The 22,615-nt window shown below is 39.5% G+C and overlaps 1 protein-coding gene across 1 annotated transcript in view; it reads right to left on the bottom strand.

The window, feature by feature from the left end:
* The window catches only part of LDAH (lipid droplet associated hydrolase), a 231,525-nt gene that overhangs the window by 119,915 nt on the left and 88,995 nt on the right, over nt 1–22,615 (bottom strand). Inside the window, exon 4 of the mRNA XM_065400744.1 lies at nt 1,625–1,794. Coding sequence (XP_065256816.1) covers nt 1,625–1,794 — 170 coding nt within the window. The remainder of the gene's footprint in view (nt 1–1,624; nt 1,795–22,615) is intronic.

The raw sequence follows: 22,615 nt of genomic DNA, 5'->3' as shown, positions 1-22,615 counted from the left end.
ATATATGAGCATTGTATTCCCCCTCTTGTCCCGGTAGGGAATTAATATAAAAGAAAAGGTGAATATTTGGAAGGAGTGGAAGTAAAGAATCTCACTATTATTAATTCTTATGATTTATTGCTAAATGTTGACAGTGTGTTAGGCACTCACATTCAAAGGAAGGACACTGTCCCTGCCTGAAGTCACTTGCTATCTAGAAAACATTAGACACAAAGGAGCTCACTGAAAATGTTGAAATATAAAGGAAAATGTCAACATCAGATACGAGATCTTCCCCCTCGCACACATACAAACTTCTCTGCCTAAACTAGGTCTAAGCCACAAAAGCAAGAATTTTAGTACATTTGTATTTCATTTAAAAAGAAAGAATGTCCTTAACTCTACTACTACTAACACTTTATATAATTTATAAAATTGAAATCTGTAATTCATTTTTCACAATTTATGCTTTTTTCATTTACATTTAGCATTTTACTCATCTTCAGACAATAAGAGCAGATTGATCCATTACACTTTCCTTTAAAAATGTCAATTTTTATTATTAGCTAGTTTCAGTTTTAGGTTCTCATGCAATAACACAATGCAGATGTCAAATATCTAGTGGTCTCCGCACAGGATTATTAGCAAGGAACTCTGGAATTTCAATCCTAGTACCATCACAACCTCCTTCTAACCTTGTGCAAACCAGTTAACTGTTGGGCCTTCGTTTCTCTTTCTGTAAAATGGAAATATTTACTTTTCTGGCTTACTAGGATTTTGTGAGGTTTAATGTTTGCAAATTGCTCTGAAGTTATGAAAGCACCATGGAAGCCCTAAGTATTCTTATTCTTAAACATTTATATTACAGTAGCAATTAGAGACTGAATCAGGCCTTCATTTTACTAGGCTATTATTCTGTTGGTTATTATTTAAATTCATGGCACTGATAGCGGATGTTTAAATAATAAATAAATGTTCAAGGAAATTTTAAAAAATTATGAAAACATTTTGACACATATTACCATAGGCTTTTCAAAACACATTAATTAGGTGCATGTTGATCCTGAAACTGGCTAGCAGTATCCCTTTTAATAAAAAAACCCACCTTATATCCATGACATGCAGCAACGTATATGTTATGTGATCTTCCATTCAAATTATATATTGCATAATGTTATTAAAATGTAAACATATCAAATTGCATCACTGCCAATAATGACATTTACTACTGAATTACCAAACTGGATTACTCAAGTTAATTAAAGTTCACGGCATCCTTTGAGATAGATCAGTCCTGCATAAATACCTACCTCATCTTACAAATAGGGAATTACTACTATTCTGAGTTGGCAGCAGTTCCCCATATCTCTTTTGCAGGGGTGTAAATTGCTACGCACAGTGCTTTACAGTGGAAAAATCAGATCATATATTTCTGTATCACTCTCCTCTCTTCTGGAGTCAGACACTCATGAAAAGTAACTGAACGTCATTTACTTTAATAAGAACTTGGTCTGAAAGTAGAGGGGATGCTGCTTCTAAACAAAGGATGTGGAATCCAATTATCGTCTTTGTTGATTAATCAAATGCTAAGCTTGGGGGATGCTCTGCTGAGCGATATAACTTCCCTTCCCCAAGGCTGACATACCTGAAGTTCTGATGCCCTCTTCATCATTTCAAGGGTGATGTAGCAACCGATTGAATGACCAATCAGCACAAGCTTCATATCTTTTGGCACGTTCTTTCTGAGGAAGTCCAACTTGTGCTCAATTTGTCCGTGAAGTCCAAAGACATCCTCTAGTTCTTTAATATCCGTGTCTGAAAAATAAAACAAATACACATTCTTTTATTTAATGGCATTTCCACTAACTCATCTCTCCCCACTTCTCTAGAAAACTCTCTGCAATGAAAATAATTTGTAATTTTGAGTGATCACCCACTGATAAACTTAGACCTTCATTATGACCTGCACAGGATGTGAAATGTTGCGTCTAACTGAGGAAAGGGAAGGACTTAGCAACCCAGGGAACTGAGAGCACAACATCCCAGCCTGATGCTCTCTTTTCAATGGCTTTTCATTCAATTCAAGATCAAATTCAAGGCTTCGGTCCTGATCTTCAAAGTACTCTATGGACTGACTCAGGTTCCTCAGGGACAATTTACCTTGTGTGATCATGACCTACCACAACAGCGATGTACCACATGAACAATGGAACCAGCAACCTAAGGATCAAAATGAACACACGCAAAATAGAACTTTTTCTCCAAACAGACCACAGCTGTGGAACTTGTTTCCAGAAAAGGTCAGAATGACCATGAACCTAAGGACCTTCTGTGCATTATATAATATAATCCACTTCTTCAACCCCACGCTTCCCACCTTCAAAATAACCCTACCAAAATCTCACATTTAAAAACACAGAGGCGCGCGCGCACACACACACACACACACACACACAGATATACACAGATTGTTTTGAGTCCACTTTAATAAACTTGTAAATAAATTTACACGAGTTCTTAGACTTCACCAATCACTGCTAATTCTCCGCTCCGCCAAAGACTTTGTGTAACCCCAGGCAAGTGTCTTAGTGCCTCAGTGCCCCATCTGTAAAACTGGGATAGTAGCATCTCCCTACCAGGAAGGGGTTTTGTGAGGATAGATACATTAAAGACTGTGAGGCACTCAGATATATTTAATTTCCAAAGAGAGAGAGGGAGAGAGAAAAACGTAGACAGGGCCAAATTTTCATTTACAATAATATACATAGAATAAATGACATTTATATCCTCTTTAAAGGCCCTTTCCACAATATAAAGGGGGCTTAGCATAAATGAGAATATAGTCCACAATACTGCTAATGCCGCCATCAAAGTTTTAAATCCACATACAGTAAATTTCTTGTCAATCACAGTCAGCAGTTTTAAATACTAATTTTTTTTCCACATTAATGTACTGTAGCTACTGTGCATGTAGTAGCCACTTTCCTGGATGGAATGAGCTGATACTGTACTAGACTACCTTTTTGGTTGCCTATATAAAATGACCTTTTGATGCAAAATGATAATTGTTAAAAGAAAATAATGTATCCTAATATCTCCCCCCCGAAACCTCAAGCAAATTACCACAGAGTTTGCCACAGAAAGGGCTTTGTTCAACCAAACTAATACTCCTAGTAAAACTGTTATTTATTGGTCATGTCCTGGTATGATTTATATTAGGTTGCTTTAAATTAAAAAAAAAAGTTTTATTAAAACACATGTGAGGGACAGAAAATTAGATGAGAAGCAATGTTTTGCCAATGAGGCTTTCTGCAGGTAATGGAAAATGAAAAAGCTTGTTCTGTTTTCCAAAACTTCAAAAAAGGGCCTAAGGCCAAAACATTGTTTTTCATCTTAATTTCTGTTTTTAGCAAAAAGTTGTCTTTACTACTTTTTATTTGTTTATTCGGCAGCCTAACTTCATGCAGGAGATAGTTGGCCACCTCACTCATCTCAGTAAAAGTACAGACAGAACATGTCAGATTCAGAATAGCAACGTGGTTCATGGGTAGGGCATGACACGTCACTGGAACTCAGTAGACCTGAGTGCTATTCCAGGCTCTTCCACTAACCTACTGCGGGAACTTAGGCAAATCAGTTTCTTTCTATAAGCCTGTTTCTGATCCCATCCTTTATTTGTCTTGTGTCGCTCGCTCTGTAGATTTTATTGAGAGTTTTGTAATATCGGATGTTTTACTTAAAGCCCCGGTACCTAGAAAGAAGTGATTTTATGGGAATCTCAGCTTTCATTTTATAAAATAAAACAAAAATAAATCTGTAACTCTCGTTATTGTAGTGAAAAGCTCAAAAATATGTACCACAAAGCTCAAAACACCAGATGGCAAATGGAAAACATGCATAAATAATAATAATAATAATAAATTTATCTCATGATTTTCTGTGGGGCATGAGTCATGATTTTTGAGCATTTGGGGTTCAGATACTGTGTCTTTCTACATTACAAACTTCAGGTCAGGGAAAGTTGCTCACCATGCGTATGTATATTACCTGATACAATGGACATACTAAAACAGTTGTGTAAATACATACATCAACAACAACTATGGGCAAACATAGTGCCAACATTTTCAAACTAGCCTTCCCAAAGATAGGCACCTAAATCCATATTTAGACACCCAAATAATTGACCTATAAGATGCTAAGGTACCCACAGCTCTCATTAATTTCAGTAGGAGCTGTGGTTGCTCAGAACCACTGAAAGGATGGCCACTTATTTAGATGCCTAATTTTAGGCGGCAAGCATGTTCTTTTCTTTTCAAACGCTGATATATTGTGAAGCCAAATTACACAAGTATGACAAACACTGCATGGGAGGATAAACATGTACTGGAGTTTTCTAGGATCCATATGCTAACTTTCAATAAATTACAGATTATGCCTTGATCCTGCACTCTTTACTCAGGTAAAACACCTATTAATTTCAATAGAAAATCGAACTAAGGACGGCAGGACTGAGACCTATAGAACAAACCAGTTTGAAATTTTCTATTTTTTCTATGATATTTTCTTACCTTGTTTAACAGCAGTGATTATTCTAGTAACTTTCATCTCTAAACATAATAGTACAAGAGAGAAATATGAAACTGCTTTCAGCATGGAAAATAACTATGGCCCTGATCCCACAAGCAGATGTGCGCCAGTGTGGAATCCTGCTGATTTCAATAGCTGTTTTCACAGATGAATAAGAATGGCCACAAATCAATGGTTAATAGCATTTGAACAAATAAGAAATTTACTGGATTGGACCCATAAAACCCCTATTGGCAGATGCTGAAATCACTCGCGGCTTTGCAAATCATGAATAATCCACACATTCCAAACTCCAAGACTTCTAGACCATCCCACATCATCATGTATCCTCATATATATTTACATTTATTTTAATTTTTTTGGCCCCATATAAAATTGTCCTGGTCTCATGTTATCTCAAAATGTCTCTCCAGTGCAAGCGTTACCTTTATAATGGAATGAAATCTATGGGAGCAGGGTCATGTCATTGGTTTATATGATTATTTATTTATTTTTATAGAATAAAATCATCCAGGGATTGTCCAAAATCAACATGAATTTCTTGGGTGGAGATGTTTAAATGGGATCTTTATATAAGCAAAAAGATTTGCACAAACACATTGGCAGTTCCCTCTCTAATGGCTCTACATCAGAGAAGAGAGCAAAGGACGAGCTACTTCACCTCAGGTGTGGAATAAATTGCACGGCTGAAATGAAGCTCATTTAAGCTGAATTTTTAGATAGCAGAAGTTACATGACTTGTACCTTATGCTGAATACACCCTATCTGAGCCAAGCCATGTAGTCTTAAGACTTTATTTAGCTGAAATGTATTAAAAGAAATACTGTATTTCTGTATTTTCTTTGGCAAAATGTTAATCTACTGATGTGCTTTTGGAAAAATAAGCTTGCGATCGCTTTAAAGAATCTCTTTTTCTGACCTCTATTAAACCCAGAGTCAGAAAACAATGATAGATTAAATTCAAGTGTTTGTTCAGAGTTTAGTTGTCTGGTTAACCTTGCTAAGAAGAATGGGTTTGAGAGAAATAGCCTTTTTGGAGGGGGAAAAGGGGTGGTGTTGTATGTGAGTGAAATTAGATGAGAAGAAAATCGATACAGCCATATGAGCAGACAGTAACAACTCCCATGAGACTGACACAGAGACCATAAACAGGGGCATATCATTACAAAGTCTACAAGATCTTGGATCTCTTTTAAACTAGTTGCTCATAAAAGACACTGCAGGCAAGATCTGCAGGGATGAAATCGTACACTTACCTTTGTACATGCCTAATTTCTGCATGTACATCTCTGAAGTGTGCATGCAAATAAGGGACTTTCATGCACACATGGCCAGTTAGGCAACAGGATTTTGAACACTTAAGTTGGGTACCTATGAATATCTCTGTGCAGTTGCCAGGGTCAAACTTTGAAATCTGGCCCAGGATGTTTAATCATAGTTGAAGACTTCATACAGTAATTCCATAACCCCCAAATTTTAGTCATGGTCTGCTAAGACACAATATAGACTTTCCTTTGAAATAAAGGGAAGATAATCTAGGGGACTGCTAGAGGCAGCCACTTGTGAGAAAAGTTATCTTTTCATTTTTTTTAAATAGAAGAGTAGAGTTTCAGATATCTACAAAAGCAGATACTTTATTTTTAAGATAATCAACCAGTTCAGCCACCCATTCAGTTATGTTATTCAGTTATGAGTCTATGTATATGGCCTTTGTCACTGAGCACTTCCCATTTTTCCAAAGATGACGATATTCTCTCGTTTCCTTCCCTCCTATCAAGCAGGCTTTGGTTTTATTTTTGTTTTGGCTTTTGTTTAATGAATGACTCTGTGGAAATGGAGGATACTATTGTGGGCAAATAGGTGGAGTTTACATTTGGCTTTGAACACACTGAGGTGTTTCAACTAGCAGTGACTCCCATATTCTTTGTCTGGCTCCGGTGAAGGGTCTATCTCCCATGGTCACAAGCCTACCCCTATAGGTCAACGGTAGCATGGATCCAGGAAAATGTAGCTGTGATGAAGGGCTGCCAAATCAGGGAGGAAAAAATGTACTACTTTTGAAAGGTGAAAAAGGGTTTATTCATCAGTGTAAGAAGGGAAAAAAGAACTTGGAAATAGGTCCTCCTATAGCACAAGTAGACACTCATCTATTTGCAAATATACTAAAGCAATAGAGGGCTGTGCTACAACATGTGGGAGGAGCTAAAGTTGCTCCAAGAGCCACTGAGTTTCAGAGAGGGACAGTTTATCTAGAAGTTCAGAGGGATATATGTCAACTCCACTCTCTTTGAATGTTACAGTGTGTTCCCCTTTCCATGCTTTATTAACCAGTCCAGCATGAGGAGAATATAACTTTGGGCCTGCCTTTTCTTTGCTCCTGTCGGGACAATGTGAAATCCAAGGATGCTAAGAGGGCAGGGATTGTGATGATGACTGGCTACGGAACAGAAATGTATATAAGGGGTTAAGTTTTGGTCCCCCCCCCACAGTAGCCCTAAATATGAATTACATGGGGAAATACATCAGCACTGTTTGGCTGCATAATTAGATGCCAAGTTCAATGACCCTAAACTTTTCCCTTCTCATCAACCCACCCCACTGCTCTTGCTCTTATTTAGGCATACAATGATTACAATTTACCAAGGGTCATGGTGGCTTCCCCATCACTGACAATTTTGAAATCCAGATTGATGTTTTCCTAAAAGATGTGCTCGAGGAATTATTTTGGGAAAGATCTGTGGTCTGTGTTATATAGGAGGTCAGACAAGATGATCAAAATGATCACTTCTGGCCGTGGAATCTAGGATTTTTTTTTTTGCCACTGAGAAACCCAAAATAAAAATGTTAAAAGCCATGGAACTGTGCACTCAGAAACTGAACTGCCCAGTTTTTGCTTTGCACGTGAAATACAGACAAATTTCTGGAAAATGTATCCCCCATAGATCTACTGCTTAAAGCCTGCACGCTTTACCCAGCCCAATTCGATTATTGAACCCTAGCTAATTTATATTAGCAAACTGTAAAATGCCAAAGTAATGGCGGGGGCAGCATGAAAGAATGTTCAATAAATATTTAAAAAACCCTTATTGACACCAGGAACAAGTTCTTAAAGCATTGTGTTTTAGATTAACCTTTAGACCTCAATCTGGGCCCTTCTCCCCTAGGGAACTGTTCATGAGACATTTAAGATAAACGTACTATTCATTAGTGTTTATTGGAGTAATTACTTTTTGTAAAAGTATCCTCCACAAATAAATTGCAATTTTCTCAGGATTGATTTATGTGCATTATTTTCTTTATTAGAAAAATAATATGAAACTTAATTTATAAAATTGACTATCTATATTTTGTTCTCAAATATTTGCTTTCCATGTCTGCAATAATATTCTTTAATGTCTAATTTGTTTTTCAACGGGTCTTGTATTAAAAATAAATCATATTTGTGTGATCACAACAAATGCAGTAAAAAAAAGATTTGTTTTTAAAATAAAAATTAATTACAGCAAACAAATTAACTAGGCATACACATTAGTGTCTATTTTGCTCTGCATATTTAAAACTTCTCTAAGCAATAATCAGCAGAGAGCTACTTTTGCCGAGATGAACTTCAAGACCTAAGAGATAAAAATACAGACCTTTGGAGCACTAAATCTCCCTGAGTGCCCAAATAGGAAGTCAATACAGGTATTGTTACATATGTTTTGATGGTCGAATTCTGTGTTTCCCTACAGCTTGCATAATCACTTACCCTGATGTAAAGTAAGTGTGATATGGGTATAAAATGCTACCATATAAAAATGGTTATAGTTATAAGAGTTACAGGACTACATAAGGTATAGGAGAGTGGGGAGCCAGGCCCTAATCATTTACTAGAGCTTTCAAGGCTATAAAATAAACATTGGTGGGGAGGAGGGCAGGCAAGCATCAGCACTGTAAGAGGAGCTGAAGTGTATACATGAAACTGCTAATATAAAATTACCTCAAAGAGTACTGGGAGGGCCAATGAGGCCTGAGCCAATTAGAAGTAGGAGGTATGGACACTCATCAGAATTCCAATGAAGGATCCCATGAAGTTCCTCAGTCAATCCTACACTCATATACAACTCCCCACCCCCAAACAAACTTCCTCCTACCAGTGAGTCTTCCTGGGAGAAGGCCCAGTAGCTTGCCATCTTCTCTGCCATTTCACAAAAGAACACCAGGCTGATACACCCCACTGATGCCTTTATGCAACTCTGAGGAGGACAACGGATCTGTATTTGCCCCTTCTCCAACAATTTTAGGATGCCTCTACCGTTCCCTCTGGTCCTTGGAGGTATGGGACTTTGCCCCACGTTTTCTTTGTACAGCATACATGTGGCTGGGCATTTCTGTCTCCACCCATCTCTTCGTTTGGCTTCAACTGATCATGAATCAGTCCCCTCCCCCAAATCGCCTTCCAGTTATTGTTGCAGCAATAGAAGAGGACAAAGGGAACAGATGCTGTTGCTTGGAAATTGCCAATTCACTGCTTGCTGTCTGTGTTCCCTTGCCAGAGCTTCTCTCTGTTTTACATGGACACCAGAGGACGCCTTCTGCCTACTCAGCACAGTGGCCTCCAGTGGGTGAAGACAGAGGTCTGCTCTTGGAACATTTTGGTCTGCCTTCAGCACCAGCTGCTAACGGATGCTGCTTTGAGTTCCAACCATGTACATGAACCAATGGCATTTTGAGTGAATGTTGTTCTCTGCAAACTGTCCACAGAAGCCAGTTATGATTTTGTTTTTAGATGCCTGTAAACTGTATCAAGTTGCAGCTCATGCTGACCTCAGAAGGTTAATTGGGATGAATGGTATAGAGGAGGGAAAACTCAGATAGTCAGTTTGTGGTTCTAGAGCCTGGACTGGGAGACATGAGATATGGGTTCAATTCCTGGCTCTGCCAGACTTCCTGTGTGATCATGAGCTAGTCACTTGATCTATGTGTGCACCAATTCTTCAGCTTGAAAATGGAGACAATCATACTTCATTTCATCTTGACTGCTTATTCATACCGCTTAGCGGCATCAGTCATGGATCAGGTCCCTGCTGTACAAACAGGACAAAAACAACCCACAGCAGTCCTTGCCCTGAAGAATTTACAACCTAAGAATATTTACAACCTAAGACAAGAGACAACAGGTGGCAACACAGACAAACAGGAGCATAAGGAGACAATATTGGTCACCATAATATGCAATGGTCTCAATACACCAGCTGCCTGACTGTCATCGTGTTTCTTTAGAGGCATCACAGAAAAGGTGAGCAGTAAGGAGTGATTTAAAGGAGAAGGAAGTAGCTTTGTGGATGTTTACAGAGAGCTCTTCTCAAACATGAGGGGCAGCAAGAGAGAAAGCAGGAAACTGCTTGTTTAAAGATGTAACCAAGTCAGTGATGAAGGCTGGCAGCAAGACCATCAAGATGGGAACTGTCTCTTCTTATGTTTACACCGCACCCAGCACAATAGGGCTCTGACCTCAGCTGTGTCTCTCAGGACTACCAGAATACAAATAATATATTACAATAATAATAATGAGGAAGTTACATGGTGGAAATCTTGCAATTTTCTGGCATCACTAACTCACTGAGTCTACTCCATGTGATGAGGAGGATCCGCCTGCTTGGCGGAAGCCATCTTCATTTGGTTTTTCACAGAGAAAGGCCATGTTTCAGCTGAGCAATCTGATTGTGCTGTAAAAGGCCCTTCCCAAAAGTCCTCCCAGCCCTAGCTCGTGAGTTGGACTCTGGCAGGCAGCAATCTAGTACATTTCTTACCTTATGCATTTCCTTTAGGAACTGTCTTATTTTTATTGCATATTTGGACAACATAAGTACTGTCCAGTTTTAAAAGGAGAAAACTGTTTCACTGATATCTTAGTCTGTTGTGTCACCAGCCTGAGGTGTGTAAGGTAGCATTCCTAGACAGAGGCTTACAATATGGTGTGTTCCTTCTTTAATTCTTTAGATGTATAGTGGTATAATCATCATTTAATATTTGGCCAGACATAAATATCTTCCAGTTTTACAAAGGGAAATTTCTGCCATCAGATTCAGGCAAAGTTTGATCACTGACTGGGGAAAAGGCAGAAAAACTTCAGCCCACAGTCCATTTTAATAACACCTTGTACTGTATTTCCATAGTGACTTCTATCCAAGAGCTATTAATTTTAATACTTTGTGCACTGTCTTTACAGAGAATAAAACAGAGGCTATCCCTGCACCGAAGGGATTTGTAACCTAAATTAGGCAGACAGTATATGATGACAACACATAAAGGAAAGAGGGAGGTAATCGGATAAAGGTTTAAACAAAAAAAAAGTAACGAGTGGCATTACTCAGGACAGAGTCAATGGGGTTACTCAGTAAATAAGGTACTAAGCAAACATAAATAAGACTAGCAGAATCTGATCATAAAGAACAAAGCTTATAAGCTTTGATATGTTTGACTAGATGGAAGTAGGGAAGAGGGGTAGAGAGCCCAAGAGTAGAAAGCAAAGTGAAAAGTGTGGGTATGCAGGTTGGATTTGAATGAGGAAAACAAGACAGGAGGAGAGGTGAGAAAAAAGACGAGTCTCCACCGCGAGGGAGCGGAATAAGAGGAGCCATGGAGAGAATGGGAAAAGGCGGCAAGGACAGCAACACTGTGAGAAGATGAGAGCACAGAGGTAAAGGCAGGGATGAAGGAGAGGAGATTCAGGTAGAGCTGAACTGTGCAGTGCCTATAAAGGGAAGACACAGAATTTGAACTTTAAATTCTTTAAACAAGAAAGACAGGAAACTAGCAATGGACCAAGAGGAAGTCGATTCAAGGCCAGGATAGCTACTGCTGACACCTCTCTTTTATTAGTGTTTCATAGAACTCTAACAATATGCTCATCTTTGGACCTGTGACATGGACAACAAAGATCAGAGTCAGTAATGCTCTGTCTATATAATAGACTGTGATTCTGCAAGACCACAGGGAATGCCTAGGAGTTTGCATGACCATGGAAGTGTGTGCTTATGTGAATGAAGAAAACAGTCTGCATTTGCACAAACACAAACCTGTTACAGATTTACAGTTTGTGATTCATAGGTGAATTCAACGGAGCTCTGTGTAGCACACGTCACCTGGGTAGAATGAAAACAAAAAATAAGCCCTTATTTAAGTATAACGAAAGATCAACTTTGCAACAGTAGCACTTAGGTCTCTCTTTCAGCCATAATGCAGAATTCCAAGAAAAATAAATCCATCCTAATGTCTTTGGCGCATTGCCATACCTGTAGCATTATAGCTCAGATAGAGGACTAAGAATCTTTGCAGACACTTGAAAGCCACCAGCCCTTTCTTCATGAATGATGAAAGAAGAACTGGATTCTTGGTAACAGGATGGCAATCTTCTCGATTACACTGCTACCTTATTTTAAAACTATTGGCAGTAGAAGAATGTATATTGCACTGTCCTGATTGTTAACATAAATTGCTTTGTTTCCCTAAGCTACATAATAATTTGAAGGTTGGAATGCTTCCTTGTTTTAAATGGCATACACAGAAGGCTGATAAAACATCAATAAATAAGCCTACATTGTTTAAATAAGCTACAGGGTGGAACCCGAGCCCCACTGATGTAAATGGGAATTCTGACTTTGATTTTGATGGAGCCAGGATTTCACCCACAGACTCCAGTTCACCACTGCCTTGCACTATGTGTAGCCATTTAAACCAGGGTGGATAAAAATCAATCTTTAAAAAAATAAATAAAAAAAAAATCAGATTTTTTTAATTTAAATCGGATTTTTTTGATAAAATGCTTTTTGAGGAAAAAAAAACCTATCTAAAGATACATTATAGCTCAAAGATATCTCATCCTGGAATAGGGATTATTCATTCTAATTCTATAGTATGAGACAGTATATTCATGTAATGTTTAAGAAAAGTTTTGTAAATGAGTTCCAATAGTTCATGGATTAGGGACCCAATTTTACGGGTCTCCAGGGACTTCTGTATAGTTTATTTAGGTTAATCTTTCTATCTACCCAATGGGACTCAGTGCTCAGTCTAGAAGATACCATCAGAGATGCTTAGTTTTGCAGTTCTCAAACTGTGGATTTGTGTCTCCAGAGATAACATGCTTGTTAACAGCAAAAATGTTTTTAAATAAATAAATAATAACTATATAGAGGTGAGAAATAACAGACCTCAACCCTATTGTCCCTCTGCAAATTTGTGTATACAGAGTCAATCCCTTACCTCTGTAAAAGTGCAAAGTTTCAAATAGTTCAATGAATAGAAGATTGTTGGAGGTGGAATAGATTTACAAGGAGAAGAAGTCTGGAGATAAACATGAGAAGGGAGGGACAGGCAGTAGAAACAAAAGTGAAACTGTTTGAGCAGCATATTCCAGAAGTCTTGAGGTCTTTCTGAGTGTAGCCTTAATTGATTTGAGATCTACCATACCATTCTCGCACTAGAAGGGAAAACCTATAATGGCAGCAGGCCATAAAAGAGACCCAGTTTGGGAATAAGAACCATTCAAGAAATATATGTTTGCTGATGATGTTTTAAAGAAAGTCACACCAGTGAACTGGTGGAAGTCACGTAAGCTCTTGGATTCAGAGATTGTTGAAGTGATAATCTCACTTTTAACAGCAGTAGCTTCTTCTGCCGGTATAGAAAGAATATTTTCTTCCTTTGGACTAATTCATTTCCAAATTGAGAAATTGTTTGGGACCTGAAAAAGCAGGAAAGCTTGTTTTTCTTTTCCAGATTACGAACAAACAGCAAAATGAAGGTGAAGACAACTGAGTTAGCTGCAGAAGCCAATATTTTAAGTTTCTCATGTTGAACTGGCTGACATAGTTGATTAAATTATTATTTTTTAAATATTTAATTTAACTATTTTAGTTAAAAACAATTTTAACAAAAACAAACCTGATTTTAAAAAACTTGAATGTTTAACTAAATTCAAAAATTCATATGCTTGTTTTGTTAAAATATTATATATTTGCTGTTGAAGACAAAAATCCAGAATACATAACGTTGTTTTAGTTACCATATATACTCGTTCATAAGCCGAATTTTTTTAGTAAAAAAGGGAAGCACCAGAGAAGGGGGTCGGCTTATGAACGGGTATAGAGAGGGAGAGGTGGGACACGGCCCCTCCCCCCAACAGAGGGAGCAAGGAGAGGCAGCACAGCCAGCAGAGACAGAACGGAAGAGTCTCTTCACTTCTGGCCACGCTGCTCTCCCCCCAGCCTCCGAAGCAGCTGCAGCCCCAGGGCTGGCAGGCTGCGGCCACGCCGCCCGGCCACGCGTCCATGCCGCCTGGTCTGGCCCGCCGGAGCAGGCTGTGGCTGCGCTGCCCAGCCTGCTGGAGCAGCTCTGGCCAGGCCAGAGATATCCTCACCTGGCCCGCCCCAGCTAAGGTGGGAAGGGATGGGATGGGATGGGGAGAGTGTGGGGGTCCTGGGCTAGGGATGGGGTCATGTGGGGGGTGGTCACAGGGTTTACTCCCCTGACCCCCAGCTTCTCTTTCCTCTCCCTCCCCCCCAAATTTCCCCACCGGTTGCTGTCCCGGCCCGTCAGGGTAAGCCGCTGGTGGGCCGGGACACTTTGTTTACTTAGGTTTACCTCCGTGCCTGTGGATGCTCGAGGTAAACAAACCATCTCGGCCCAGCAGCGGCTTATTGTGATGGCCCGGGAGCCAAAGTTTGCCGACCCCTGAATTATAGGGTCGGCTTATGAATGGATCATAAAAAATTTCCATTTTTACTTATCCATCTTGGGGGGGGGTCGGCTTATAAGCGAACCGGCTTATGATCAAGTATATACGGTAAATAAAACAATTTAAATGTCTGTCTGGTGATGTTCTCCTCCTAATACAGTGTGGCAAGAAAATCCTCCAAATATTAACGATTAACCTGTTGAATTGGAGATAGTTCACCTCCCAATGACTTCATAAATATCTGCTTCAATTACCTTTGTAATGAAATAACCGATCATTCATTTTCCGATATAGCTGTAAAACTAATCTGAAAAGTTTTCAAAATAAATCACTTTAAAAATGTATAGTGTGTACCTTCTAAAAATGAAACCTACATCTATCTCTGAGTTGTGAAGAATATGTATTAAGGTTATAACAACCAACAAGGATGCACTTTTATGTAGAAATCCATGATTAAATCGAGTCTTCCTGACTAGTGATTTAAATCAAATCCACCCTGATTTAAACCCATGCAAAGCGAGCACAAAGTGAGTGTAAAATGCTACCAAATCAAAACAGTGGTTTTCCCACTCACTTTGCACAAGCATCAATGACTACACAAAATATAAAGCAGGGGAGATTGGACCCTGTGACCCTGTAGTCTGCTCAATTCACTTTGTGCCACTTATGCCAAAAGTGAGCATTAGAGCAGGCACCTTAGGGAAGTAGTGGCCAGGAATCAGGGAGTCCCAGCTGGCTCCCGTTGTCTGACACGCTACACAATGTGCATCACTTAGTCATAGCGGAGAACCGGGGTTAAACTTTTTTAAAAGGTCATAGCTAAAATCATTACTGAAGCATTGTGAGCTAGTACAAACTGACATAGATCCACTGAGGTCAATGGTGCAACATCAAGTTACACGAGCTGAGGATCTGAGCTATGGCATTTAGAGACTCCTTTACCATCCCACCAGTGCTGAATAATAGCAATGAGAGAGGGAAAAAATGCATCACCTGCAAGGGCAGGTGATGGTCCCCTGATAAAAAAGGAACAGATACAATACTGTATAATTAATAATTTTTACATGATCCATTATTATTACTGGAGGCATCTTCTTAAAAGACAGGATTATCAAACTAGTGTCTTAATAGCAAATACATGCAGATGAATGAGGGCACTACACCACTAGCCTTTTTTCTGTATGCTTTTATTAATATAATATTGTCCAAGTTTAGTATTTAAAGGAATTAAATGTATACTTAACTAACTTAACTAAATCAGTTACCGTACTAACTGTATTAAAGTAGCTAGTTAGCTACACTTAGTTTCATTTACATCACTTCATTTAGCTGACGCACCCCCCCCCAATACTGTAGCATATGAGCACCTCACAATCTTTAAAGATTCTGAGGTGCTTCTAGTACATTAATCATAGAATCATAGCATTGGAAGGGACCTTGAGAGGTCATCTAGTCCAGTCTCATGGCAGGATTAACTATTATCTAGACCAGTGGTTCCCAAACTTGTTCCGCCGCTTGTGCAGGGAAAGCCCCAGGCGGGCCGGGCCGGTTTGTTTACCTGCCGCGTCCGCAGGTTCGGCCGATAGCGGCTCCCACTGGCCACGGTTCGCTGCTCCAGGCCAATGGGAGCTGCTGGACGCGGCAGCCAGTATGTCCCTCGTCCCACGCCGCCTCCAGCAGCTCCCATTGGCCTGGAGCAGCGAACCGCGGCCACTGGGAGCTGCGATCGGCCGAACCTGCGGACGCAGCAGGTAAACAAACCGGCCCGGCCCGCCAGGGGCTTTCCCTGCACAAGCGGCGGAACAAGTTTGGGAACCACTGATCTAGACCATTCCTGACAATTTATTCCAGTGCTTAACCACCCCGAGAGTTAGCAAGTTTTTCCTAATGTCCAACCTAAATCACCCTTGCTATTTAAGCCCATTGCTTCTCCTATCCTCAGAGGTTAAAGAGAACAATATTTCTCCCTCCTACTTGTAACAACTTTTTATGTACTTGAAAAGTGTTATCATGTTCCCTCTTGCTCTTCTCTTCTCCAGACTAAACAAACCCAATTTTTTCAATCTTCCATCATAGGTCATGCTTTCTAGATCTTTAATCATTTTTGTTGCTCTTCTCTGGACTTTCTTCAATTTTTCCACATCTTTCCTGAAATGCGGCTCCCAGAACTGGACACAATACTCCAGTTGAGGCTTAATCAGTGCAGAATAGAGCAGAACTACCGTATATACTCGTTCATTAGCCCATTCGTTTATAAGCCGACCCCCCAGCCTGGTTAGGTAAAAATAGCAAAAACTCTATGACCCTTTCATAAGCCAACCCTATATTTCAGGGGCTAACAAACTTTGGCTCCCGGCTATCAGGGTAAGCCGCTGGCGAGTCAGGACGTTTTGTTTACTTGGAGTGTCTGCAGGCACGGAGCCCCTCATTGGCTGGGAACGGCAAACTGCGGCCACATGGAGCTCCATGCCTGCAAACGCTCCAGGTAAACAAAACGACAATGTATTAGATATTCAATTCAATGATTCCATAGAGTTTAAAATCATCAAATTTTGGTGTAGACCCGTTTATAAGCCGACCCCCGCTCTTTGATGCATAACTTTTTAACCAAAAATATTCGGCTTATGAACGAGTATATACAGTACTTCTCGTGTCTTGCTTACAACATTCCTGCTAATACATTCCAGAATGATGTTTGCTTTTTTTTTTTTTGCAACAGTGTTACACTGTTGACTTATGATTAGTTGTGATCTACTATGACCCCCAGACTCCTTTCTTCAGCAAAACACATAAGCAAGTAACTTTAGGCAGGTTAGGAGTCGTTCCGTCAAGCATCAGAAAGAAAAAAAATAAAATAAAAAAGCTCAGGCAGAACTGCAGTAATATCAACCTGCTCAGTCTGAGCCTGGGACATTGTTTCCATTGATCCTCCTGCATCCTCGGACAGCAGCCCTGCTGCCCATAGGCCACAACTCGGCTCTAAAGGAATCCCCGTTAGTAGTTTATCTAACACTGGTCTACAATTTTTGAGAAGTCGTCTGCTTCAGAGATAAAATGTGCTATTTATTATGTATTTTGATGTGCTGAATTCAAATATGACAATTAAAACAACTGATTGGCTACTGTTTCTAAGATATTTAAGTTTTTACATTTTATGTCTATGTATATTGTGTAGATAGTAGAGTTTTAATCATAAATTGTAAACCTAGGTCTTTTCATGTGTTTATGGTTGCTTTACACGATAATATTTCACCTGTCCTGTTTATGTAACACTTTAAAAATCAGCAAAAGGGTTATATAAATAAAATTTATTATGAAACAAAAGGCAAAAAACTATTCTGTACATAGTTTAGTCCTATTCAGTGTCTACTCGGCGCTTCTTGGCTTGTCTCTTGTATTCATTAAATGGAGCATCTCTTGTCACTGTCCAGCAATAGTCTGCAAGCACTGATGGGCTCCATTTGCCCTGATAGCGTTTCTCCATTGTTGCAATGTCCTGGTGAAATCGCTCGCCGTGCTCGTCGCTCACTGCTCCGCAGTTCAGTGGAAAAAAATCTAGATGAGAGTGCAAAAAATGTATCTTTAGTGACATGTTGCAACCAAGGCTTTTGTATGCCTTGAGGAGGTTTTCCACCAACAACCTGTAGTTGTCTGCCTTGTTGTTTCCGAGAAAATTTATTGCCACTAACTGGAAGGCTTTCCATGCCGTCTTTTCCTTGCCACGCAGTGCATGGTCAAATGCATCATCTCGAAGAAGTTCACGAATCTGAGGACCAACAAAGACACCTGCCTTTATCTTAGCTTCACTTAACCTTGGAAATTTTCCACGGAGGTACTTGAAAGCTGCTTGTGTTTTGTCAATGGCCTTGACAAAGTTCTTCATCAGACCCAGCTTGATGTGTAAGGGTGGTAACAAAAATCTTCCTTGATTCAACAAGTGGTGGATGCTGAACACTTTTCCTCCCAGGCTCCAATGACTGTCGGAGTGGCCAATCTTTCTTGATGTAGTGGGAATCTCTTGCACGACTATCCCATTCGCAGAGAAAACAGCAGTACTTTGTGTATCCAGTCTGCAGACCAAGCAAGAGAGCAACAACCTTCAAATCGCCACAAAGCTGCCACTGATGTTGGTCATAGTTTATGCACCTCAAAAGTTGTTTCATGTTGTCATAGGTTTCCTTCATATGGACTGCATGACCAACTGGAATTGATGGCGAAACATTGCCATTATGCAGTAAAACAGCTTTAAGACTCGTCTTCAATGAATCAATGAACAGTCTCCACTCATCTGGATCGTGAACGATGTTGAGGGCTGCCATCACACCATCATGTTGTTGCAGGCTACAAGATCACCTTCCATGAAGAAGAATGGGACAAGATCCTTTTGACGGTCACAGAACATGGAAACCCTAACATCACCTGCCAGGAGATTCCACTGCTGTAGTCTGGAGCCCAACAGCTCTGCCTTACTCTTGGGTAGTTCCAAATCCCTGACAAGGTCATTCAGTTCACCTTGTGTTATGAGATGCGGTTCAGAGGAGGAGGATGGGAGAAAATGTGGGTCCTGTGACATTGATGGTTCAGGACCAGAAGTTTCATCCTCTTCCTCGTCTGACTCAAGTGAGAATGATTCTGGTGCATCAGGAACCAGCAGTCCTTCTCCGTGGGGTACTGGGCGTATAACTGATGGAATGTTTGGATAATGCACAGTCCACTTTTTCTTCTTTGACACACCTTTCCCAACTGGAGGCACCATGCAGAAGTAACAATGGCTGGTATGATCTGTTGGCTCTCTCCAAATCATTGGCACTACAAAAGGCACAGATTTCCTTTTCCTGTTCAACCACTGGCGAAGATTTGTTGCACAAGTGTTGCAGCATATGTGTGGGCCCCACCTCTTGTCCTGATCTCCAATTTTGCAGCCAAAAGAAAGGTGAGAGGCTTTCTTAACCATAGTGGTTATACTGCGCTTTTGTGATGCAAAAGTCACTTCACCACAAACATAGCAGAAGTTATCTGCACTGTTCACACAAGTACGAGGCATCTCTGCTCACTTTGGCTAAATAGAAATGTGTCCCTTTGCAAAATCAAACCCTGCAAATAAGAGAGAACGACACTGTATGATTTCTAGAGCGGATATAGGGCAATTTGTTCAGCAGAGTGATGTAAGCTTCGTTATGATTGCATCATCCATGACTTCTAGGAATAACATGATGCAATTCATATCATGTATGACGCAATACCAGCTTCAGATTGCATCATTCATTGTTTTGCCTAAAAAGCAAGTACTGTCCAAACCCAGTCATAGATTTATTCATAGATCCAGTCAAAGATGTATTTTAGTCATTTCTGGTTTAAATTGAGATCCCTTCCCTTTATAACTCACTTATCCTCCGCCATTCCCAAGTCAAGGGTCGTATATACTGACCCAATAGCATATCTTGAAAACTAGAGCCAATCAACAATTTTAATCATCATTTTCGTTCTCAGTGACCCAGAATTAGTAACGTTTCACTACATTTATTTCAGAAGCATTTTGGCTGTAGAGCAGTGTAATTAGTTTTTAGTTGTAAGAGTAATTAATCGTTGTAAGAGACGACCAAGGGATGCAATAAATTCTCTGTTACTTGGAGCTACTCCTTCCAGCGTGCATTGCTTTGCGTTGGTCCAGATTTGAATTTAATTGGCAACTCCATGACCCCCAACGCTCCCCCCCCCCAACAGGTTATGGGTTTATATTCAGAGACATAACTACCAACAAACAATTATATCAAGCAATGTTTCTTGCACTAACAGACGGAGATTTCCAAATTCATATTGTAATGGTTCTTGACACTGTAGATCAGGTGGAATAAAAAGAAAACCACCGTTAGCAGTTGTTGAACTGATGCAATCTATAACAGTCTCTATAACATTATTTATTCCCAGGTAACAGAAAAAAAAACCTACCAGGTAACAGAAAAAAAAAATCTAAATGTCCTAGTCACGAAATAGAAACTTTACGCTAATAAGTTAGAGTTCTTGGTGAATGATTCTTATCTTAAACCTAGCCTGTGTAGGGAATGAAGAGACAATAGTCACAACAAAAGCAGAAACAGTGTATCTCAGTCACATGGAATGATTCTGAGCAATGGGGATAGTCCAAGTTCATTCTGCTTACAGATGTAAAATATATTGTCCAAATTGCCTTGGATTTCCGGGAGAAAGTCCTCAAAATCAAAATGAAACAACATGCTTTCGCACCAACCCCAATCTCTTGTTTACTATATTTAAACCAAATTTCATTCTTAATCCATTTACAAACAACAAGACAGTAAAGGCACAAACAAAATATACTGAAACATCACACTGTTGCTCAACTCAGTGAACTATGGCCTATTTTCTAAGGCAGGACACCAAAGACACAAATGTTACCTTTTCATGGGGTTCCTTTGGGTTCAAACTTTTTTGTGCGTGCACAAACAGCCATCTGCATCTAATTAGAGATGATGGTATCAGCTGGAGAACATACCTGTGTCATGGGGTGAAAGGCTGAAAACGATCCATAAACACTCCTAAAACTTAGCTCCAAAGCTCCATGGAATGCAGTCAGTGAAGGGTTTAAACTCCGCAATGGATGGCTATCAACAAATTTTAACATGCCTCTTATTTTCTACACAAGAATCTCAAAGAGTATTTTAGGGATTCAGCAATTGTCACTTTAAAACAATTCTTTAAAAATATAAACATACTAAGCTCATGTGTAATTTGGGATGAATAGTGCAGATTTATTTTAACAAAAAGTATTAGTGAAATATTGAATAATGCATTAGAAATGTACTAGTGGACGTTCTTTAAGAAAAAAGCCCATAGCTATTATGGTGATGGACACTGTAGAAAACCTTGACACAGACAGCTCAAGAATGCAAATCTTTCACATGGCAACAATACAAATGAAGACAGTCAGAGTCTTTTCTCACACCACTACAAATTGGGCATAACTCCATTGAAGTCCACGGAATATCAAATAATATTTGAATCAAGTCTGTAGCCTTTCAGTTCAAGTAAGTAAATAACTGCACACACAACATTGTAAGATCTGGCTTTATCATTAAAGTTACTAAATGTTTGGGTGGGATGCTAAGAAAATAAACAGGAAAATGTAGACACATTTCCTTGATGCATGCTGCAAAATTCCATTTCATTCATTTTGACCATGATTGAGCAAGGTTCTTAAGCCCTTGCCTAGCTTTAAGCATCTAAGGGCTTCTGTGGAAGTCAATGGGAATTTTGCCATTGACTTTTATTGGGTGCCAGGAATCACCATTAGGTGTACTCACATGATTATAGTTCAGCATGTGCTTAAGTATCTTGCTCAATCAGGGTCTTTATTAATAATTTACTGCATGCGGTTCAAAAGGAAAAAAAGTCACAGTAAATAAAACATTGCAGCATCTCTAGGGCTATTTGCTTTTCACACATTTCAATTTAATACATTCCAGTGGGTTCATAAAATGAAATGTACATTTGTTTCCCTAAAATAAGCATCCAGTAATAAAACCGTAAAGTGAAATATAAGTATTGCCAAGCAATGACAAAAATGTCCACATTTATATCAATACTAATGATTCATGATGTACATTTAGGATTTAAACAGTCCTCAAAAGGCTGAGAAGTACAGGCTTTTTGAGCAACAGAGATTGCAGCATCAAGATAGGCTGCATGACTAGTCTGTGTTGAGGCAGTTCCTGCCCTGTCCTGAGAAAACAACCAGTTCCTCTGCACAGGCATTGATGTGGGATAGCTCACTGGTGACGAATCCCATGTGAGGGGCTCAAAGTGAATCATCACTTGCAGTAGCTAGCTAAATAAACAGGAAGCTCAACGTCTACCTATATTTAAAATCCATGCTTACAAATGAAGCCTGCCTAACTCTGCCTTGATAACAGGTTCATGATTTGGTTTTCTTTAACACAGCCAAAAGATGCCATGATTCGAGAATTCGGTCCTGACTGCATTTCTTTGGACTCAATGCTATCCACAATTCTAAGAACAAGCAGCTTTCATGATGACCAAAATCAGAAAAGAAAAAAAACCTGTCCTAATATAAACTTGGAGGACAAATTTTGGAGGCTAAATTGAGCGATAAATTAAGTTGCAGATATATATCTTGGTGTAAGGGAGTCTACTGGGTTTCAACTGATGTAATTTGCATGCCTTTGGGGCAGAAGTTGTTGTAAACAGGCATAAATTAAGTGTGTGTGTCTAGGCACTGTAGTTTAATTTAGGCCATGTCTACACTACAGAGTTAAGTTGACTTAAGTTATGTTGATGATCATAAGTCGC

Source organism: Emys orbicularis, chromosome 3 (genome assembly GCF_028017835.1).
Source record: "Emys orbicularis isolate rEmyOrb1 chromosome 3, rEmyOrb1.hap1, whole genome shotgun sequence".
Lineage (NCBI taxonomy): Eukaryota > Metazoa > Chordata > Testudines > Emydidae > Emys > Emys orbicularis.
This window is presented reverse-complemented; position numbering and strand designations above follow the sequence as displayed.